The 23,812-nt window shown below is 35.1% G+C and overlaps 1 protein-coding gene and 1 pseudogene across 3 annotated transcripts; one reads left to right on the top strand and one right to left on the bottom strand.

The window, feature by feature from the left end:
* The first annotated feature begins 390 nt into the window (after window positions 1-390).
* Window positions 391-19,929, top strand: LOC112697381 (E3 ubiquitin-protein ligase BRE1-like 1). 3 transcript variants are annotated; one of them, XR_003810926.2, is made up of 20 exons: window positions 391-1,092; window positions 2,008-2,169; window positions 2,286-2,370; window positions 4,172-4,399; window positions 4,497-4,658; window positions 8,355-8,548; window positions 8,622-8,705; window positions 8,819-8,938; window positions 9,068-9,254; window positions 9,344-9,504; window positions 9,592-9,663; window positions 12,305-12,381; window positions 14,941-15,135; window positions 15,762-15,834; window positions 15,969-16,055; window positions 17,960-18,097; window positions 18,170-18,372; window positions 18,477-18,642; window positions 19,166-19,471; window positions 19,581-19,929. XR_003810926.2 is itself a non-coding variant. In XM_025750524.3 (19 exons), exons 1-19 carry the CDS (start codon window positions 967-969, stop codon window positions 19,295-19,297), a joined length of 2,652 nt encoding a protein of 883 aa, XP_025606309.1. In that variant the 5' UTR covers window positions 391-966; the 3' UTR covers window positions 19,298-19,929. The 3 variants fall into 3 exon arrangements, 1 of the variants encoding a protein (XP_025606309.1); XR_011862628.1 differs by having other exon boundaries at window positions 18,159-18,372; window positions 19,166-19,929; XM_025750524.3 differs by having other exon boundaries at window positions 19,166-19,929.
* A 2,037-nt stretch (window positions 19,930-21,966) lies between these two features.
* Window positions 21,967-23,370, bottom strand: LOC112805877 (GDP-fucose transporter 1-like; annotated as a pseudogene).
* Window positions 23,371-23,812: the final 442 nt, after the last annotated feature.

Genomic DNA, 23,812 nt, shown 5'->3' with positions numbered 1-23,812 from the left:
ACTAGTGTGGAACCTTTCTAGCTCTAACTCGATTTGGATTCCTTCCCAAACTTCTATGTGAATGAGACCTATATCAATTTAAGAATTTCGTACTTATTAAAATTTTATGTTCATTAAAAATGGCTAAATTGAGTCCAAATAAATTTTTTCTATGTCAACAAAATTTTATCAAGTCATATAATGAATTTACATATCACTTAATTAATGTTTTAAGTATATGTATCGTTAATAAAAATTAACAAAAGAATTAACATAAATTATTTATTAAAATTTAAAAATTTAAATTAAATCAATTAAAATTTTAGAAGTAAAATTGAATCTGTCCCCAAATTTTAGGAGTTATTTTAAATATTAACTCAAGATAAACACGGGTCTGGTTTTTAAAAGCTTAGAATATCCCAAATAATGAAATCAAATAATCCCTCCGGCGACGTTCATGCACTTTGTACAAATGCCGTTTAGACGTGTATAGGAAATTACGAAATTATCCTTCAAGTCCTATGGAAATTACACGCGATGCCATTTCTTCACAGAAAAATACAAATACTTTAAAACATTAACTTTCTCTCTCCTCCTTCGCATTCCAGAGAGAAAGAAAATGGCTATGCAGAGAACTTAATTGAGAAAGGACCAACAGAGAAGAGGGAAATAGTAATAATACACGCGGAGACTGAAACCCTAGATTTCTTCCTTACAACAACATGGTCTCGAAGTAGAGAGTTAGATATATAGACAGCTATAAAAACTCATCTATTTATTTTCTTTTTTTTATGAATGCTCCTTGTTTGGGTGGGGTTTGAATTAGGGTTTTGTAGGATTGTTCAATTTGTGTTTGTCTTGGAATTATAGTTTCTGATTGTATCTGGGAATTGCTGGCGCACTATGTGAAGGATTTGAATTAGGTTTAATTGGATTCTGTGTGATGTGAGTGGTGTGAGTGGGCGTGTCTAGGGTTTGTGTGTTTTTATGTTTTCAATGGGCAGCATGGGTGAGTCAGACAGAAAACGGCGTCACTTTAGCTCCCTGTCACCGACGGCAGCACCTGCTACTGCCAAGAAGCTGCCCTTCTTGCCCATTTCTGAAGACAAAAAGGTGAAACCATTATGATCTTTATTTATTTGTTTGTGTATCTAAAACTTGTGCTTCAAATTTTGCAGTTCATAATGTTCCATGGATTTTCTTTTTTTCCTTTCTTTTCTTTCGGGTGCCCCGCCCCGGGGGGGGGGGGGTCCTGAGTTTCCTTTCTGTCCTTGTAATTTTGGTGGTGACAACTGACAAGACAGCAATTTTGGTGGTGCTTTTTCCAATGAGTTTAAGCCCTTTGTAAATTGTATTTTTGTCCATCCTGATCTTTCGTGTAAATGCCAACTAGCAGGGTATATTAGCTTCTTGTGTTTTGCTTAGTTAATTTATATTATAGCAAATGCTTAATAGTTATAACCATTTGCATTGCCTATTTTACTTTTTGACACGCATGATTGTCTTTCGATGAATAATTAATAGACTAATAGAGTTACAGTTTACACTTGCCAATTTACTCTGTTGATTATTTGCAATACCCTTGTTTTGGCTTTTGGATGCTAAGGATATAAGATATATGTTTTAAGGTTGCCTTTTCTGATCCTACCAATTCTTTTCTTTCCACTAGAACTGAGGATTGTTCTGCTACTCTTTATTTGTAGAGTTACTACTTACATTGCTATATGATCATTTGTTTAATTCCTTTGTTTGCTTGAGTATCATTAGTGTATACTGCCGAATAATTATGAAAAGAGAAAGTTGTGTCTGTGTAAATGCTGATTGTTTTATCTCTTTATGAATTCGTGCTTATCTATAACGATTAAAATTCTGAAGAGGTTACTACATTGTTGGACTTTATTTGAATGTTGTTATGGACTGTATTTAGTACTTCATATAGATCGAATTTAACAATCATGCATATGGGAAGAACTAAGGTAATAACCTGCATGGGTAATTCTAATTGAACTTATGGCTCTCTTATTACAGCTTGATATTGCTGTACTTCAGTTTCAAAATCAAAAGCTTATGCAGAAATTAGAAACACAGAAGCTAGAGCATACGGCTCTTGAGAATAAATTTTCTCAAATGAAGGAGAGGCAACAGTCATATGACTCTGCTTTAACAGTGGTTAAGAAAAACTGGGAACAGGTAATTTATTTTGTGTTTCATTTTTTACTCCTTAAGTTCAAATATTCCATGCTTTAATTTGTCTTATGATTTATATCACAATCACTTGCTGGGCAATATCCGCTTTCTGCACAAAGCTGGTTAATGACTTGGCATCGTGTTCTGAACGCTCGAGAGAGTATATCTGCAACTTGGATTCAAGATACGCTGCCGTTGCTAGTGGTGAGGTCACTTGATCTTTCTTATTATTTTATATGATTTTTTGCTGCAAGACAATGCCATGTAGTCATTCATTCAATCACATGTATTTTGAAAATACTCATTTTTGGTTTACATTATTATCGTGCTGTAGTTTCCCTTTTTGCTAGAAAGGATTATAAAATAAATTTGAAGTTGTTCCATTGATTGCTAGCAAGTTCTTTCGTAGAAGTAGTTATTTTAAAAGGCATAGTTACATAATACACCTCTTTCAATTTCAGACTTTTATTACTAATCCGAAATTGCAAATGTAAGTGGGATGCAACTCTATTGGGGGTTTTAATTGTTGGCCTTCATAATTATGATCTATAAGTATCATAGTTGTTAATTGCATCCTACATCATGTCATTGCCTTGGCAGGCATCATAGAGTGACAGGTGAAATCAAACATTCTGGGCAACAATTTTTTCTTTTTTTTTTTACACAAAACATGATCAAGTCACCTTTGAGTTTAAATCATGTCTGCTTTTTGATCCTTTTAATCTGAGTTTGCTATTTTTCCTCATTCAGACTTCTTAGGTTTCTATTCTCTTAATCTGTTGAAGTTCCAATTTTGCCCTCACTTAAAACTGAAGAAGTTATAGTGTTTCCTTAACTGAAACTCATCTTTTTAAATATACCAATCACAATCAATCTTTTGCATTTCCGGAAACAGAGCAACTAATTCTTTCACCAAGCAGGTGCACCAATAGTTCCCATTAAGGATTCTATATCTCATGTTCAAGCTTTTCCAGCTATGTCCATCTAAGTTTTGCAAGTTAGTGGTGTTATTATGAATTTTTTGTTTTGCCTTTAATGCTGAATCATCAAATTATTAATGCTGATTAATTTTAAGAATCAACTATCCTGCTAAGTGACAGATTTTCTTGACTGGCCTAGTTGATTATTCTACAAAGCTGCGTTTGTTTCCTGGATATGACTGTAACTGGGGGACTGAGACTGAGTATTGTGTTTAGGGGAATGGATCCTCTCAATTTTTTTTAACAATTGAGAGAGTAAAGTGTAATTTCTCACCATTAATTTTATAAGTGGGACAAAAAATAAATATGAGAGAGAGAATAATGAAGGGTTAGAGATCACACTTTACACTCTCGATTTTTTTTAACAATTGAGAGGATCCATTCCCTTGTGTTTGGTCAGATACTAGAACTAAAATTTCAGTCCTTTTAGTACTTCCAAAAAGTAGGGACCCAGGGGATTGAAATTTTTAGAGAGAGAGACTGAAATTTTTATAATATTTCTTTCTAAAAATACACTCATTTAATTATTCAAATTCTAAATATACCCCTCAATCTCCATATTTATCTTAAACCAAACATGATATTGATTCATAACCGAGTCCAGTACATTTTATACCAAACACAATACAGAGACTTAATTCAGTCTCTGTTGTCGGTCTCTGTCTCTCAGTTTCCCTTCCAAACGCAGCTCAAAAGATTTTCAGAAACCATGCAAGTTCTTGACCTCAACCCTTGGGCTATAAGGGACTTATGGGCTGGGTAGTTCTTTTTTTTTTGGGGGTCTTTTCAAGTAAATTTTGTTGTCATTACTAGGGGGTGTGTACTATTTGGGTGTAAATTTTGTGCTTTGTAGTTCATGGTATTTTGTTTTATGTTTTTTAAAAATTTGTTCTCTGGTGTAGTATTACCAGTTGTTAGATCTCAGTTCTTTTTAGGATTAGATTTATAGTTTCAGAACTTGTATTAACATCTGTATGTGGCTGGAAATGTGGTTGGTTAACAAGGTCATTTGATCTGCATTGCAGATGATAGTCCATCAACTGTTCATGATGTTTTTCTCAGCAGACTGATGCAAACTGGTGCAACTGAAAGCTCTTCCACTTACAACTGTGTAAACCAGGTGGAAGAGCAGAGACAATTGAATTCCGAAAAAGAACAAAGCATTTTGAAAAACGTTGTTACAACTATTCATAAATTTTGGCGTTTGAAGGATGGATTGCATACTGCAGTACTGAAGAAGCTTCCAGGAGATGGTAAGATATGAGTATATTTGTATGTGATTTATCATTTATTAGGCTTATTCTGTTGGAGCAGTTTCTTAGCTTTCTTGGTTACATTGCCTGTTTATAGTTTCATACAGGCAGAAGCTTTCCGCTGATTTAGAAGGGGAAGTTAAAAATTTGAGGTCAGCATTCAGTGAATTGCATTTAAAGCACAAGTCTTTAGCAAGTGAGTTCCAAGCTCGTAGAGATCTTGATGCCAAAAATAAAGCAGAACTTTGTAAATTGAAAGGTAAATTCTTGTGATTATGATATATGATATATATTTATCTTTATCCCCACTTTATTTCAAGTTGTTTTTGGTTTTTATTTTTTCTGTCGTTGTCTGGGGGATGGAGTGGGTCAATTTGTCAGTTGTCGTTATACTTTTACAACGTATAATTGGATTAATTTAAGAGATAAAGAATAAATGACGTGTGAATAGGTAAAATTTTTTTTCCCTTTCAATATTAATTTTTGTATTTGACCATAGAAATTTGAAACAAAAGGAAGAAAGTAAGTACTAGGAAAATATCTTCTGGTTTATGGTAGCGAAAATGAGAACAACATGAATAAATGATGGTCCGAACTCCGAAGATGAAATTTGTTGAGTTGCATGTGCAATGATATATAGGGGTACGTAAATTATTTTTATCCTTTACAGTAGAATCAACTAAAAGGAAGACAGTAACTAAGGAAAAATATCATATTGTTTAAGTTAGCATAAAATAGAACAAACGAATGTAGAAAAGGAAAATGTTAAACTCAATATTGTTGCAATATTTAATACTTTCTTTACAATGAAATGAAAATTAACAATTTTCTGAAATGGCCTTAGTGACAATGTTGGAGCAAAGCCATAAAAAGAAACCCAAACACAGCAGGTTTATGGGGGTGAGGTGGCATGGGTGCCATTTTGGTTTCTTTAGGTGAGGAGAGAATGAAGGAACAATACATGGAAGGAAAAATATGTCATCTTTTTTATGTGTTTTGAGGAAAAGGAAAGAAAGTGAAAATGAAGAGACAGTAAATGTGTTGTGTTAAAATGACGTATATTCCCTTATTGTACTAAAAAATAGATGTCATTTAATTCAATTTTTAAAGGATTACACAAATTTAAGAATTATTTTGTAGCAATGTTACTAAGAAATAAGATTTAGTAACATTTAAATAATAATGTTTTCCCACAAGGGTGCTGGTGTAGCTGCACACTACAGCGCCAGGAGAACGGAGAACCCAAGTTCTACTCTTGGAGAGAGCACCAGTTGGGAGAGAAAGCTTGACTATGCTCGAAAGGGGATTAAACCCTTTCCCGGTAATAGGGACGAGGAACACTCTTCGGAAACCAAAATAATAAAAGTTGTTTTAAATAGTTGCTTAAGCGAAACTAAATTTGGTGTGGACACTGCCATTTTTGTACAATTGATTTTGTTGGGGATATAATGGTGAATTGCTTCTTTCGCCTTTTTCTCTCATTTTTCTGCACACTTGGGACTTGGGAGGGCGAAGTTTTTCAAGTGGGCATTCACACCTTTCTTTTTCTTCCTATATTTCTCAGTTATCCCAACTTCAGTGTAAACTCACTAATCCGGTGGTCCTCCTGTACTCTTCCTTTCCTACTTCTCCTCTTGTACTCATTCAGCACATTGTGTTTATGGAGTGAAAGGCAGCACACTGCCTCAAGATTGTTGCTTTAATGTTAATACCAATTTCTTCATAAGGAAAATCATAAAGAATTGCTCTTAAGTAGGACATGTGTGGTGCTTGTTAGGGATGAATAGAGGCTGGGTCATTGGTGCTCTGTTGGGGCTTACTAATGGAGTGTTAGGCCCAGTTTGGGTAAACAACTTAATTAAGTTCCTTTTGAAAAAAGATCTTAACAATAAATACTTATATTAAAAATAGCTTATAAATAAGTTATTTTGTATTTGGTTTTTTAGTCCTAAAAGTGCTTATTTTAAAAGAAGAGTAATAAAAAGCTTTTTATTATAAGAGAAGTCTTTTTTTTTAGCTTCTCCATAAGCACTTAAATAGTTTTTTAGAAAGTTACAATTTGGTTTTGAAAATTGCACCAAACACTAATGCTGTAACTTTTCATAAGTTAAAAGTTAAAAAAAGTTACTTATGGACCTATCCAAACTGGCCCTTAGTCCTAGCATGGATATAATTGAGCTAGGCCAAACTTCTGAAAGCTTTTTTAAATGCGCATTTAGGCAATTGCAAATTGCTGGTAGTTTAAGTAAATGGAGATATATTTGCCATTTGGAAATTGCAATAAAATTAAACTTCTACGGCTCCTTGAGGAAAGAATTATTTAATTTATTTAACTGGAAATATGAATCTATTTTTTCTACTTGCATATCTGATTTAAGTTTCTTTGGTATTGAGGCAGGATAAACTTTTATACCAAAAATAATATATTTTGAATTTCGTAATTTTATTTTAAGGGAAGAATGGTTGGGTAACAGTTGAGTTTAGTTTTTATTTTTAACTTCTGTTTTTGTTTTTATCAATTAGAAGGAAATTGGTTGAGTTGCCTCCGTGTGACGTAAGGTCATGGGTTTAAGACGTGGAAGCCACTGATATGTAATTATCAGATTAGGCTTATCTACATTACACCCTCTGGATATGGCCCTTCCCCAGACTTACGTTTGGATGGCGGCTCATGGCGGTAAGCCGAAAATCCGCTTTGCGGGAAATGGCGGACTACCTAAACAATACTTGTATATGCACAAAAAAACATGCAGAAACACTCTAAAGGTAATAAATTATAAAATCTAATCACTTTAAGCAACTTTCTACTCATAAGGCATCCAATTAATTCAGCAAAATAAACATAACATCAGTCATAATACACCATAGAATATAAGAGGCATGGGCAGGGACATTATAGTCACCGGCTTGTCTTGAACCTATGTAAATTAAAAAAAAAAAAATGGAAATAGAGGTTTATAATGTAATTTATAGCACCGAACTTATGTAAATAAAAGGGGAAACAGGAAAGTAAGAAAGGGTAGGAAGAGTCTGGAACAGAAAATAAGTTACAAAGCAGAGAGAGGGAACCCGTGGCTTGCAGCAGCGGCGAGTGGCAGTGAGCAGTGAGTCAGCGACGACTTCGCCAGAACACAGAGAGAACAGCAGAAAGGGAAGACAGAGAGGAGGAGGAACTAGAGTTGGACAGTGCTGCCTGGCGCGCAGCCCGTGGTTCTTCCGGCAGCAAAGCAGCCTGGAGCAGAGAGGGAGAGGGAGAAGAGAGTTTTTGGACTGTCAGAGAGGAAGAGGCAGTTTTCTGTAGAAAGGAGGCTGAGGAAGGTGAGTTGTAGCCTTTTTGGGTTCCTAAATGACAAAAATAATCCTCAATTTTTTCAAAAATCCAAAAAACCGTGCAATTTCCGCCATTTCTATTGCAGTCTGCCATGTTGCCACCGCAATTGCAGCCGCCATTTCACCGGCGGCATGGAAGAAATCCACCATCCCATAACATTATAACGCCGCCATACTGCTTTTTCAAAACATCGATTGGGCTGCCCTTTTTTTTTTTTTAATTTTTAGAAGGAAATCGAACTGCCTGGTGCATTGGTATGATGTAGTTTTATAGAAGAATAGATGGAAAATTTGAGGAAAAAGAACACCTGGAAAAAAATGGGGAAAGAAGTAATTTTCTGGGGAAGAAATTGAAGAATTATTCCAATACTTAAGAAATGAATCTTGACAATTATCATTTGAGAAATAAATCAAACTTTATTAGGAAAGAATCTTAACGGCACAATATAAATGGAGTCGTGAATGTAAGCTGGAGAACTAGAGTGGAGATGAGTGTAAAATTACACCAAACTTCAAGGTCTTGGGGTTCAAAGTAACTGAGGTTCACTGTAATTTACCCTTTACTGTATTCAGCCAAGGTTGGGATATGATATGCAGTTTATTTGTCTTGCTGTTATTTGTTTAGGGGAGCTTGAACGCATTCTTGCAGAACTGGAAGAAAGCAATAGCAAACTTTTTACTCTTAAAGCAGAGAGAGATTCAGCAAAGGGGGCAGTTCTCCCTGTCTTAAATGTTGGAACTGCGCATGTTGCTAGTGATAAAGTCAGAGACAAGCAAAAGGATTTGCAAGATATGGAATCTACTCTGAAGGACCTATTGGTAATGTTGTTGAATTCTTTGGCCCTTTTCTAAAATTCTTGGGATATCAAACCGTAATTATTGGGTTTCTCAGGACCAAGGTTCGTCTCGATTAGTGGAACTGAAAGGTCTTCACGAGGAAAGAATAAGAATATTACAGCAGTTGTGCGATCTACAGGTTGCGTTTATTGTTTGTACCTATGATGTGTTTGGTATTTTCCTATTATGTTTTGCAAGGCTATGTTTTAAATGTATTCTGTTACAATGTTTGACTTGGAATTATTTCATCAGAACACGTTGAAGAATTTGGATTGTATTACTTCTTCCCATTGCTTCCAATTGGTTAGAGATCAGATAGAAAAGTCAAAAGCCGAAGTTCACGAGTATCAGGCTTTATTCGAGAAACTACAGGTTGTAACTGGTTGTTACTTATTTATTTATTTAATTTAGATTTAGATATTTTGACATTGTCGTATGAGGTATGATGTGCTTCTTATGACAGCCCCTTTTGTTTCCATTGCATTTTGCTTATGCCTCTAGGTTGAGAAAGACAATCTTGTGTGGAAGGAGAGGGAATGGTACATTAAAAATGACTTAGCAGATATTTTTCAAAGATCAGTGTCAGTTGCTGATTCTAGAGTGGCTGATTTACGGTCTGAGATACAGAAAAAGATAGATGAAAGAAATGTGATTGAAAATAAACTGCATGAGGAAGCAAGAGAACCGGGTTTGGCTACTTCCTTTGTATAAAGCATACAATGTTATGTTGTGTGGTTTAATTGTTCATAAATGGTAATGAATTTCTATTTGCTTCAGGAAGGAATCAAGTTATAGGAGAATTTAAATCTTTGCTTTCTTCATTTCCTGAGGAAATGGAATCTATGCAAAGTCAACTAAGCAAGTATAAAGAATCAGCTTCAGATATCCATTCTCTGCGTGCAGATGTGCAGTCTATTTCTAATATTCTTGACAGGAAGGTTGGTTTAGTTTATTTATGAACTGCACTTTTTTGGCTGCATAAATCAAGGGCCCTGAAATGTTTCTGCCCTCTTTAATAATGACAGGTAAAGGAATGTGATGTTTTCACTGTTAGGGCTGCTGGTCAAGCTGCTGAAATAAAGAGGCTGCTTGGTGTGGTATGTTACTTATACTTGATATAAAAGAATGTTAGCTGCTTTTGGTTTGTGTGGTCCTTTAATTCGTCTCATTCAGGTTGTGCTCTATAATGAGCAATTACTTGACATGACATTGTATTCTTCCAGTTCTTGTTCGAAGTGTTTCATAAGGTTAGAAAGTAGAAGACAATGTCTGCATGTATGTGTGTGCGAGAGAGAGTTAAAGCAAAAAAGAGACGAATTTAGAAAACTGAGGTAGAACTTCAGAACTTATTCGAATGAATGAATCATTACAAGGGAAGTATCTATTTGGTGAGTCATGTTGTCCGGCAAGCTATACTGGGGTTTATACCGTGGTACTTAGACCAGGTCCTATGTAGTTTAGACTAGTTAACAGCCATGTTGAAAAAGATTTCTGACGGTTTTGGCAGTTGTTTTTCTCCACTGCCGGAAGTGCTTTGCTTATGTACTGTATGAACAAAAAATATTGGCTAACTCAGGGTTGTTGAGATACTGAGAAGTCAACAATGCCTAGTCTGGTGCATGAATTGTTACTAGGTTTATCTGTTCAGACATTAACTGGTTCTTTTGTATCTATTTGAGGATTCTTCCCATCTAACTATATCCTTATCTATCAAATAAAGAAAAAAACAGGATAGTATGTCCTTGCATGGCCAAATTCTTTGTAGATAATCTAGGTAGATCCATCAGAGTTTATTTGATGCAAAATACTTGCTTATATAGCCAATGGCTGACTTGTTATGAGGTAACTTGACAACGTGGAGTTATTGTGTATAAGTTCCAGCTTGCATGGGTGATTTCCATTGGGGATTTTACAGGGCTTAAGAAAAAGTGTTACATTCCAAAGTTGTAAGTAGCATTAAGGTAGGTAATATGAGGAAGTTGCAACAAATTTACGTTGAGTTAACATCTAAGAAGAGCAATGAGGAGTGGGGCCTAGGTGAATAGTTTGATCAGTGGGTCATGGGACCGGACTGTGTGTCTGACCTAGGATTGTTTGGGAGTGTTGCTGAACTAACTAAAATTTACTGTCTTAGGCTTGAGAACCAACAGAATGTGTACGAGGAATGGACTGTTATAAATATCAGAGTTCTATACACCTCAATTGCTTTAAATAGTTTATACTTAATGGATGTGAGCAGAGGTGCACCTAAATTAAGGTGAAAGCAGCAGTAAAATAAATGAAACACGTGAAAGTATCTCACAGTAAGACCCACTCGTCACTATCACTCCAAGAAGATAAAGCGAAAGAAATTGAGCACCAAATACATATATTGATAAAGAAAATCATTAATATATAGAGGAATACAAAGAAGCAGAGGAAAAGAAATCTCCCAAACTAAGAATACATAGAAAATCATAACATCAGTGAATTATGGCTCTACAGAGTCCATATGCTTTACGTGATAGATGCTCAATGCCTAATTTTATTCCAAACAACTCTTCCTGGGTATCTATCATTAAACGTGTAAATTGCGCTATAGCCTCTAGCCAAATACTCTATATAGTGGCATCTATTGCACATTGCCACTAAGATTTTGCCTCTTTCTTTCTCCCAGAACCTGCAAGCCTCAAACAAAGAATTCCACAAAGAATCAGCCACATGGCAGTGCAAAAACACGTGAGACTATTTCTGAATTTATCCAAACCCAACACGCACGCACATAAGGGGTAATGACCTTATGTGGCCTCCTAACCTGCAAATTGTCATTGGTATTAGTTCTGTTAAGCACAACTGTGCATATAAAGGATTTGACTTTGGAGGTAGATTTGGATTTCCATTTTCCATATGGGAGTTTATAAAGAAGGAAGGAAAGGTTTTGTTGTTGAGGATTGTGATAGAGACTTGAAATAAGATTTACAAGTATACTGTTCAGATGTATCAAGTGACCACAATCTTTTATCAGGGCTGGAAGACATAGGAGCATTACTATTTTCATTTTTTATTTTCATTTTTTATTTTCATAGTTTTCTATTTTAAAGATTTTTCTGAAGGAGAATAAGAAACACGGAAAATGAAAACAGAAACCAATCAGGCCATAAGATGCATAAAGTGGGTGCAGGATAGTGCAGGATACATTATCAAGATTGTCCTATATGGAACATGTTTACTAAGGAAATTAAAATAAATTAGGACATGCTAATTCTCATTATTGGTTCTTTGTATTATTTATTCCCATTTCATTTCACTTTTATAATAATAGGGTTGTTAACTTGAATTATCACATGCAAGATATAGATTAAATTGTTAGTTCTGCCTCGGACATAATCAGTTTGATGTGTATGAAAAATGTATTGGTTAAGATATAAAACCAGTCTTGTCTTTATCCAAGATCATAAACTGTTGAGATGATATAGCATCCTAGTTTCAATAACCAAATGGTATTGAATTTTGATTTCGTTCCATTCTGTCATCTTACTACTAATGTAGGTGGGAAGTTATATATAGTGCCATTCGCCCTATAGACTAGTGTGAGGTGGCATGTTAATATATAATTCCATTCATGTGCTAGTAGCTTTAGGTTTTGGTGAGATGGTTCATCAAAATGCACAAGGTCATATAAATTGGATAGGATCACATATGTAAGGTGAACAATTTTCTTTTCTTGTAAAAATGCATCTGCCTTTCCTTTTGATGTAGGTTGAAGAATTGAGAGAGAGTGAGCGGGATTTGAAGTTGATACTGGAAATGTTTAGACGTGAATCCATTGATTCAAGGTTCGACTTCAAATTCTCAACTTGAATTTGTATGGTCTATTATGATTGATATGGTTTATATCTTTTCGTCAACTTTGTTTTAGCGTTATGAGAAGAATTTGCTCATGAATATTTTCAGAAAGTTCTAAAGAAGGAACAAATTTATGTGTCTATATGCTCGTAACATTTGATAAATGGGATTATTACCTATATGTTTAGCACTAGGGATGGCAGTAGGGATCTGTGCATGGAGAAATTTGTGTCAATCCTCACAAAGAGGGCTGAATGTGGGATTTCCCCCTGGGGATTAGGATGGGGGAGTAAATGCCCCCTACCCCACAAAGTGATTCCGTTTGGATGGTGACTATGCCTTCGCTCAATGGAGATATTGGTCCCATGGGTAATTTGACAATTTTCATATGCTCACCATACTTTTAATTGAAAGAAGAAAACCACAACCACCTAACTGGACCTAGTTAATGGCTTATGCTCTTACTTCATACAAAATCAGTAAGCTTGTACACTCACCTATAATATTCTTCTGTGCCCCCCTTTGTTTCTCCAATTATTGCTGACTGATGACTACCATCGACTGACATCAAACAGTGACTGGCAGCAGAGGATTTAAGGGGGGCCCTAAGGTGACCATGGTCCCCCCCCCCCCAATTTTTTTTTAAAAAAATAAATACTATTAGTTTTTTATTATTATTATATAATTAATATATATATATATATATTATAGATTAAATATATTTTAGTATATTACACGAAAAAAATTTACATGTTAGTAACTTAATATGTATAAATTATAATGTGTATTATAATATATTAGTAGCAATTAACAAATAGGTTTAAAAAACAATAAAAAGCGTATAAATATATTATTTATTGAAAAAAAAAAGGTTTGGATTAATGTAAAAAAGCAACAACCATAAAAAAATTTCTTGTTTTGACTCTTTATAACAACAGGAACAACTGAATAGACTTTTTGTACAATAAAAATTATTAAAACAAGATGGAAGACGAATTTTTAGCAGATTATATGATTGTATATGTTGAAAAAGAGAATGCTTCAAAATTTATTTCAGATGGTAAATTAATAATTAGTTATATGAAATATCGCAGAACAAATTTAAAAATACCAAAATCCTAAAGTATGTAGTTGAATGTTGATTTCCATATAATATAATTATTAATTTTGACCTATATATTATAAATTATATTTTGTTGACTTTTTGTTATGTTATATTTTAATTTATTTGTATTTAATTTGGCCCCCTCTTATAAAATTTATGGATCCGCCATTGGCGACTGTTGAGGACATGAGCCATCAAAAAATGTGAGCCAGTCAGCCAGACTCCACTTGAGAGTTGGCAAGCAGATTGCAAAAGCAAACTGCAGAAAACTGCACAGAAGACTGGGTGATAGAGGTTTTGCGAGATTTTTTCTGTTGCTTGAATGTGGAGAGGGATGGAGGGAGGTATGGGGCATGGAATGGTGAAATGCTCATGCCATGTTACCTCTATTTGGCACTCAAGGGTTGACGTCCCTTAACCTTAATTTCAAAACAAGGATTTGGGTCCCTTGAATTATTTATTAGGGATTTCAGAGTAGGAGCGGTTGCCCCCTCTTGGTGGTTTTTTGGGGGGTGGGGGTTCTTTATTGCATTATTCTTATGTATGTGACTCAGAAAAGGCCTTAATCCAGATCTTAAGATTGCCGCATAAGTGGGTTTCATAGAGTTCTAACAAAATATTTTGAAATACTATAACTTTCCAAACATTTCGAGAATGTTCCATAAAGAACTAGAATGTCATTGGAAAATTGCCAAAGCACTTAGCTGCTAGTGGTTTGTGCTCTGACACTATGAATGTGCTTTTTTTAAAACCGATCTTTGAACCCTTAACCAGGCACATTGACAACAGCTTTTGATATTAAGCGACTTCATTGACCACCAAGATGAAAAGGAAAGGCAGGCAGCTGTTAGAAATTTTATCTTTTTTAGTGCCCAAGATATTGTGATATGATTGTACCATTGTATGTATCGGGCTTATTTTGAGGTTCAGTACAAGTTATTTCAAATCCTTCCCTTCCTTCTCCAAAAGCTTAACTCACAAACACAGTCTAAAGGTGTGGTTTGACAATCTACTTGCAAGCACACTGTGCATTAAATACATATTCTCTAAGAGGACAAAAACATAATGCAGTTGATTATCATTTTATCTTTGTAAAGTTTCGGTAATTATATTGGCGGAAGTCACATCAGAAGTGAACAGTTAGGTGATATTCCTGGAGCACGTCAGAATTCCAGGCTTGCAGTGGAGAGATCAAGTCAACTTGGATTTCGTTGAAGCCTTGCAAATTGCATTGACTCGTTGCTGAATGATTTCAAAAACTGTTTATGTTAATTTAAATTCTTTTGGAAAAATTAACATATGCATCACAACTATGTTCAATATTTGGTTGCGCCATAACAGTGAAAATTTGTGAGCTTTCCTCTTATTGTGGGTTATTGGCATGCTTGGTCTGATTAGTGCTTGTAACAGAATACGTGGCAAACTAACCGATCTGTGTCTGCAGGGATATCATGGAAGCCCGTGAGGCAGAATACAGAGCATGGGCAAATATTCAAAGTTTGAAAACTTCTCTTGATGAGCATGGCTTAGAACTGCGTGTTAAGACAGCAAATGAAGCTGAGGCCAAATCTCAACAAAGGCTGGCTGCTGCTGAAGCTGAGATAGCTGCCATGAGACAGAAATTAGAAGATTCTAAAAAGTTAATCTCTTATTTGATTAGTTATTGAAATCTGCTATCCCCGGGTTAATTTTCCCCACTTTGGGGGGGGGGGGTGTTGGTGGTTCTTTTGCCCTTGTTCCTTGCAGTTGTTTTCCTCTATCAACCATAAAAGTGGTTGATGGAATATTATGTTGCTGTAGTAGGTGCTACAGTTGCTTTTTCAACGTGATTTGTTGAACTTTTTTGTGCACACAAAGCATTTATTTTTTTTTCTGTATGAGGAGTTTTCTGAGCTCTCAGTACGGAAGGTATATATATATATTCCAAAAACCTACATTTATATTCTCTGAATATTTATTTATCTATTTTGCCAATTTGTATCCTTTTAATTAATTTCTGTCTTCTGATGTTTCATTTCTAATTTCTAACTTCTCTTAATGAATTCTTTTGCAAGGATTAAGGTTTTCTCTTTTATTTTTTTTCAATCAGTTGGATGAATTTCCTTATTATTTTTGTCAGTAGGGTGGAATTAAATGCTTCATGTGAATGCGATTGACAGGAGCTCTATAAAGCTGTTTCTGTGCTCTATTGAAATTTCTTTATTCTGATATTTTAGAATTTCAGAGCTGGTTACTCATTCATCTGTAATATTTTTATTATTTCAGGGAGATGTCTGAACTGTCTGTTGTATTAAGATCAAAAAATGGAGAAAATGAGGCCTACTTGTCTGAAATAGAGGTCAGCTATTTTGTTTCAGTGGTAGAATGGAATTCTCTGCGCATAGGACAATGGTTGCTTAGAATTCAGTTTCCAAATTTGTCTAGCTCTTACAATGTTAATGTGGTCTCGTTGGTGCTATGATTTTTCTGCAGTCTATTGGGCAAGCATATGATGAAAAGCAGACTCAAAACCAGCATATGCTGCAGCAGATTACTGAGAGGGATGATTACAATATTAAGGTAACTTGGTTTTCTTCTGTCCTGAAATCTGTTGTAGTTTTATGTAAATGTAATTCCAACATTATAATAACTTAATAAGGTTAGTTTGTTATCTCCATACAAGCAAAAGCTTGCCATAGATCTAGTATCAAGTTAAGAAGAAACAAATTCTGTAAATCTGAGATGAACTTCTCAGTCTGAATTGTGATACTCAGATGTAGGGATTATGTCCCAACCTAATATAACAAACAGTGGCGTAAATTGAACATTGTGACACAGATTTGGCCTCTGTCCTTCTCCCAAACACAGGAAACCTAGTCAATGGGAAACTGATGCAGACCGAACACTCACCTAGGATATCAAAAAAAATATTCCATAAAAATTCAACCAGATGGCAGTTCAAATAAAATCTAATATTGGTTCTGGATTTGCTTCCACATAACACAGACATCACATCGGAAATAGCCTTCTATGGCTTTCAAGATTGCAAATTATCATTGGTAATATTTCTCTTATGCATAGCTGTCCACAGATATTTGATTTCAGAGGGAGCCTTGGACTTTAAAATGAGTTTATCAATGTACAAATAGGTTGTATTAAGGGAATGAGTTGGGAACTGAATAGAATTTGCATATATAATTATATGCGTATAACATTGATCAAGAGACCACTTATTTAAGTTGTGGGACACTTTATCAAGGAGGCTCAAAAGAAACAACAATTATGAGAACTTTCTTTTATTGAAGTTATGAAAGAAGCTGAGGCTCCAAGAATTATTGGAATCCTTTGCACTGTTGGAATGGAGTGTTGTCAGTTGTGTAATGGAAGTCAATAAAGGTGAGGAAATGATAGATTAGAGTGCTTTCCGACCCAATGGTTCTTCCAACAATTAAACCAACCATTACCTACCCTAAGTAGTATAGTAGAATTCGTGGGTGCTAGAATGAGTAGCTTTGGTGGCAGTATTAGCATCTCATCTATTTTTGTCAAAGCCATACTCTTGATAACTTGATCCATAAATGATGAGGCTCTAAAGGAAACTCTTATTCTCATTCAGCTGAAGCAATGTTTTTTTACATCAAAGATAAGATTAGCATGTGCCAAATAAGAGCACTTACTTAGGTCTGTTGAGTGCTGGATGCATAATAATAATTAATATAATGGGGTTTCATAACTAATCGGCCAAATATTTAATTACTAACAGGGAAGAGTTTGAAGCTAAAAAGCTGACCCAAGAAATGTAAAACTTAAAATTTGAAACCCTATCACTGGCGCCACATAACTAGATATCTGTGTACACTAAATGGTTTGGTTACTGATACTGACAACGACAATCAGAACAAAAGCATTGTTGGTTTTCTTATTCTAGTAAAAAAATTTTTTGTGCATATTTTATCTTATTCCAGAATTCCAGGGCTGAGATTTGTTGCTGACTGTTGAGTAAATGGAACATTGAATGCTTACTTTGAACTAGCTGAAAGTCAAAAATTAGATTCGAGTCTGGTACATGTTGACTCTAAATCTTTAAATCTGTAGGTTCAGAACAAACTTCTTCAATATGTTGTCTATTAAAAAACTTGTCAGTCACAGATTAATTAATACATGGTAAATTTCGTTTGCCAATACTTTCTAAATTGAAAGATGATGTCCTAGTCATTGTAAATCGTTCACTATCTTACCCATTTTGTCCTACTAGTTAGTATATATTCAACGTTTGCGAATAAAATAGCAAACCGACATCTGTATTCATATCAATGCACATAGCATAACTTAACTTCTCTCCCCCTCATGTTTTTCCTTTCAGTTTTAAAATATTAAAATGTTTAGATATCTTCTCTTTTATTATTCTATCTTAATATGAGTAAGTGCATATATGAAGAAATCATGGCTTGCATTGGGTGCCTGCTAATATTGTTATGGTGCAGCTTGTTTTAGAAGGTGTAAGGGCAAGACAAAAGCAAGATTCTTTGGTCATGGAAAAGCGGGTAATGCAACACGAGATCCAGCAAGCAAATGTAACCCGAAATTTATATGATTCAAAAGCTGCGAGAATTGAGGACCAGGTACATAGATCTTGATATAAACTGCATTTCAGATATGAATTTAGAGTTGATGTCTTATTAGTTCCTATGCAGTTGAAATTTTGTTCAGATCAAATTCAAAGACTAATAGAGGATAAGATGCAAAGTTCTGTCACTTTGGAAAACACTCATAGAAGGCTGTTGGATGTTAGAAGATCATCTCAACAGGTTAAGGATACAGTTACAGAGGTGCAATCTAAATCTGGTAGTAGTCGAGTTACTTGTATGGAGTTACATGTTGAACTTGAGAAAGAAAGGTATTTCATAATGTAAATATTTCGGTATTTGTATGCTTTAGACAGATTGATTGGAATGCTTTAATTAATTTCTCTTTCTATACACCATTTCATTCTTGTTCTAGATTTTCCAAGAAAAGAATAGAGGAGGAGCTGGAGGTTTCTAGGAGAAAGCTTTCGCGCCTTAAAGCACAGAATGAAGGATGCTCGGTGATTGAAAGACTCCAAGAGGAACTGGCAGAGTACCGGGAAATTGTTAAATGCAGTATCTGCCAAGACCGAACAAAAGAGGTACATGATTTTCTTCCTCTTTCTGAATGGATTGTGAGCTATTATGTTGGGTAAAATTTGTAAACATGCTGGATAGAATAGTCTCCTATTATAGCTGGTAAATACTTGAAGTCATCTTTGACGCTCCTTGGCTTTATATTCGAGGATGGGAGCTTTATTTTGTACGAGAGTATTTAAATAATTTTTGTCTATCTATGTTGAAAGGAACAAAGGTTTTAGGATTTTTGGGATGTCAATGGGTTATTTAATGTGTACAACATGGACATGAAAACGATAGCAGCTGCTAAAATTTATTAGCAGCCCACTAATAGTAGGTACATGTGACCTTAAGGACAAGGTGGGATATTATGTGGGGTAAATTGTTAGTAGTTAGCTACAAAAGGAAGAGGGGAGAATTATATGAACTCTTGGAGTTAAAAAACACTAGAATTTCCTCTAGTAATTATTGAATACACATTAGTTTTTTGTATTTTGGTTTGTGTTTTACTAAACTTGTCTTTCTTTTTCCTTTTTTTTTTGTCAGGTGGTAATTACAAAATGCTACCACTTGTTTTGCGGTACATGTATCCAGAAAGTATCTGGGAGTCGACACCGCAAATGTCCACAGTGTAGCACAAGCTTTGGGGCTAATGATGTTAAGCCTGTTTACTTGTGACTGGAAACTTGGAGTTCTCTCCTGTGGGTTGGCGGCCAGACCATAGTTTTCTTTTGAATTTTCTGGTAAAAAAGAAATGGGGTATGAATACTCAACAGTTGATAAGGAACTTTGGCAGGGAATACTGAGTTCCTGTCCGGTTTTGATTTAGATCAAAACGGATTCTTTTTGCTGGTACTTTTTCTTGGTACCATCTGTACTTTGTTGAATCTGGAATATTTAGATTTAGAGTTTAGTATAAAGAACTTGGAGCCATAGGAAAAGTGATAATTGTTCCATGCAGATTTATCATAATACATCTTCCGATGCGATTTGGAGAGGTCATCAAGGTTGGCCTTCGCTGTGCGATTAATAATTCGAACTGTTGTATTCCTGAAACATGGCAAATTGCCTTGGAAGTTGACTCTAGAGAGAAGATATTCTGACATCTGTAGTTTGATTGCTAGAAACACAAATTTTGTCTTGGGATGCTTTTGTATATACGTTTGATTTGATTGTATAATTTGTCGTTCAATTCCCTTTTTGATAGCCTGTAATCCTTGTAATGGGTAATGCTATGCCAAACGATTTTTGCTCGGTCTGTATAGTTATCATAACTTGATTCTATAAATTGTATAGAGTCTTGTTTCTTATGTGTTGTATTGTTGAAGCTTCGGTTCTGCCAATTGGAGCAATGGTCTCTGTGGGGGCGTCACTTGATATGTATATCCAAAAACAGAATGTTTGGATGTGAACTTGGTGCTCACGGGTACATCGAGTCCGTTCTGGTTAATTGTTTCTTCGTATTTTTTTTCATGGTGAAAAACCATGTATTTAGTTATTATGGTTTCGGCCTTCATTACTGATTTAACAGGAATTCAATGTGTTGCAGATAAAAAAATCACCCTAAAATTTTTCTTCTTGGCTTAGCTCGAGACTAAGAAGAACACCGATGACCTGAGGACTCCTGGCCCAAAAGGCATCGGGTTCTCTTGCATAGAGAGCATTAAGGTCGAATATCGAGTAGTATTTGGAACTTGAAAATGGTTAGGGAGTGGCGACAGTGGTGGTAAGATAATTCGTGATGAAGGAATAAAGCTGGGTTAGGTTGAACTTTGTGTCCTTGTGCTGTCATTATCGAAGATAGTTTAGACTCGCTCTTTGCCTTACTTGGAGTCTCTTGAAATTCTAGAAACATACGAGTTTTGCTAGGATTTTAAGGAATGAACTCTTTGGTCCTACAAATGGGCCCAACGGTAAAACTTGGTGGAACTGAACATGATAATGATGAAGTACCATCCATATCCACAAACTTAATAATATAAAGCTCTATTACTTGTTGGATATCACGCTCTTTTATATCGGACACTAGCTGTCATCCAATGGAAGAAATTGATATTCTACTTGTGTGTTTAATTCCAATTATTTCGATATACATTAGAATAAAACTTTTAAGCTTTATCAAAGATTACAACCACCAAGTAAGCATAATAATGGAATAATTGCATACAAGACATGCACTATCATCTTTACATATAATAGTTTTATTTGGATAAACACGACTATATGTTCACTAGAATTTGAGCTTGAGAATACATTAGAATTAACGAATGAATTATTTAGAAATTAGGATTTAGTATTTGTAGGACAGTCATTTTTTTTCCTTGATCTCTTGCTATTTCACAGTTACTACGCGCAAAATTGGGACACCTTATATTGTTCTATTTCACTTTTTCTGACTGCGAAATTTCGTTAACGCCTTTCTTTCCAAGACATGCAGCGAATGCGAAAATTGTGTTAATGTGTTTGATTAATGTCATGACCAATTTTTCATAGTGACCGTGAAATTGGTTTCTATCTTAATTTCACAATCCGAACTTGTGAAGTTAGATTGCCAATAAAATTATGAAATAATAAGCAAAAATTATTTTCTTTTTTTAAATGAATTAGTAAATAAAGAATTTTTAAAATAAAAAGTAAAAAATTAATATGATATAAAAGGGTGATGAAATTTCTGTTTGAATGAATGCATAATGAAGATTTTTATTTTTTTTGCACAATATCAGCTTTCACTTCTTTTTATTTAATGATGTAGTTTCCAACCATGCTATGTATGAGGGAAAAAAAACTATCAAAACAATTATTGGCAATTTGGCATAAAATATATGTTCGTATTAGGGGATTTATATTTAAAATGTATAGAACACAACAGGTGTGTGTATATATAAAAATAGAATAAACTATTATCTGTACTTATAAATTTTATGAATATTGATAAAAATATCCATCAAATAAAGAAACTAATATTGTACTAAAAAAATGGGTTTCATATTAGAAAAATACTCAAACCTTAATTTTTTGTTGACTTTTTAATAAAATTTTTAAATTACTCCTACCATCTTCTTCCCTAAATTTCAAACTTTCACAACCCTCTTCCCACCAACACTTTTTCTGATTATTACCACCGTCTCCCCTTTCCCTCTCCACTGCCACCACTCACCATCAACACCACCAGCACCACCATCATCTCCCCTTAACACCATCATTCCTATTTTGTGGAGGTTTTCTCTCAGTAGTTGTGAGCTGATCTATAAGTAACAAATTAGAATTATAAGAGCACTGGGATCAAACAAAAATCCAAAATCAGATCTCAAATCATTAAAAATCTCAAGATTCTCACTGGTAAAGAATCAGAACAAGGGCGCAATCATGAAAGAGAATAAATTGTTGTACAAAACAAAACTCCAAGAGTTCAATCCTAGATTCATGATCATGTGCTTGACGTAAACCATCTCAGTAGTGATTATGACAAGATAAGTAAAAACCTAAGAATAAATAGTAAAGGTAAAAGCGGAATCAATGGCAACATACCTCGGCGCCAGCGAGGATAACAACGCGGGAGAAAAATGTGAACTTGGAGGGGCAAGGCAAGTGGTAGAAGACGGTATCTACAAGGGCGACGAAGAGAGGTGTGAGAGATTGGAAGACGATGAAGGTGTTGACATCGACGCGGTGGAGGAGGTTGGTGTTGGTGAAGATGACGAGAGGAAGAAGACGAGTGTAGCGGAAAAGAAGCGCTTGGCGGTGTCGACAGTGAAGGGGTCGTGGTGGAGGAACCCTAATTTGTCGAGAAGGTAGATGCCGAGAGCGGAAGTGAGGTACTGGAGTGCGGTTAAGAGGTTGGGATAGTTGAATTGGGTGATAGCATGTTGATGATGGTGGAGAGATTGGAGCAGAGTGCGTAACCGACCACAAGAAAATGAGATTTTGTGGAGAGGGGAGGGGAGGTAGTAGTAAGGAAGGTGGTGGTGGTGGTGAGGGTTGTTGTGAAAGTTTGAAATTTGGGGGAGAAGATAATAGGTAGGGGTAATTTAGAAATTTTATTAAAAATTCAACAAAAATTAGGATTTTGGTATTTTTGTCACACGAAACCCATAATATGGGTACAACGTTAGTTTTTTTTTATTTGATGGGTACTTTTGTCAGCGTTCACAAAGTTCATAGGTACAAATGGTAGTTTATTTGTAAAAATACATATGATTTCGTGTTAGATTTTTGTACACTCGCATTTTTTATGTCACTACAAGAAAAATGTTGAGTACCTTTAGAATTACCGTCGGATTTAGCATCGACTTGTATCGGCAGATTTACTGTCGAAATTTTCAACGAAAAGGAGGAGAAATTCGTCGCCATAAAAGGTTACCGTTGGAAGAGATTTTTCGTTGCTAAACCCGATGGTAATTATTGGTGTGAAAATATAACTCAACAGCGCCAATGTTACAGTCGGATATTCCGCCGGTATAACGATTTAAAGAAATGCGTTGTTTTGGTGATTTACCGTCGAAAAAATCCGATGGTAAAATTGGGTTAAAATTCAAACACAAAACCCTTCCCCTTCACTTGTCTTAATGCTTTCACTCTCTTCTCCCTCTCTCTCTTCTCGTCTTCTCTCTCCATCACCATCGAATCGTCACTGTCGCCACCGCCGGGAGCTCGTCGTCGTCATTGCTGCCCCTTGAAATACCCATTGAAGCAACCGTTGCACATCTCATCGATTCTGCTGTTGTTGCTCTCCCCGCTGCATCCTCCACCATGGCTATCGTTCACGCCGTCATGACTGCCATCTCTGTCACTACCACATTAAAGAGACCCTGCAGCCACTATCATCAGATTTATTGTTGGTATGGTTATTTTCTTTTTACATATTAATTTGTGACTTTAGCATTTTGTTAGGGTTTAGGTTAACTCAGTGGTTAAATTTGTTTAACGAAGTGTGTGATTAGGATTTGTTGTTTTAATTTAATGGATGTAAAAATCAAATAATGTTAGAGTAGGTTAAGTAAGGTGAGATTAAGAGTGCTTGAGTTGTTGGAAGATTTTAGTAAAGTTTAGTGAATTAGTTTCTTTCAATTGCATTAAACTTATGTCGCTTATTTTTGTCATACCTCTTGTTAGTTTGGTGAAATTAATTAGAATTAGGTTTTAATTAATTGGAATAATGAGTTTTACTTATTTTTTTAAATTAGTTTCTGATTT

Source organism: Arachis hypogaea, chromosome 6, assembly GCF_003086295.3.
Source record: "Arachis hypogaea cultivar Tifrunner chromosome 6, arahy.Tifrunner.gnm2.J5K5, whole genome shotgun sequence".
Classification (NCBI taxonomy): domain Eukaryota; kingdom Viridiplantae; phylum Streptophyta; class Magnoliopsida; order Fabales; family Fabaceae; genus Arachis; species Arachis hypogaea.
The sequence above is the reverse complement of the archived record's forward strand: the minus strand, read 5'-3'. Positions and strand labels throughout refer to the sequence as shown.

What these genes read in the sequence shown, in the direction of transcription:
- LOC112697381 (XM_025750524.3), top strand. Translation starts at nt 967, where the DNA reads ATGTTTTCAATGGGCAGCATGGGTGAGTCAGACAGAAAACGGCGTCAC. An exon ending in CTACTCTGAAGGACCTATTG is followed by an intron (nt 8,549 to 8,621) that starts GTAATGTTGTTG and finishes TGGGTTTCTCAG; the next exon opens with GACCAAGGTTCGTCTCGATT. An exon ending in CCTACTTGTCTGAAATAGAG is followed by an intron (nt 15,835 to 15,968) that starts GTCAGCTATTTT and finishes ATTTTTCTGCAG; the next exon opens with TCTATTGGGCAAGCATATGA.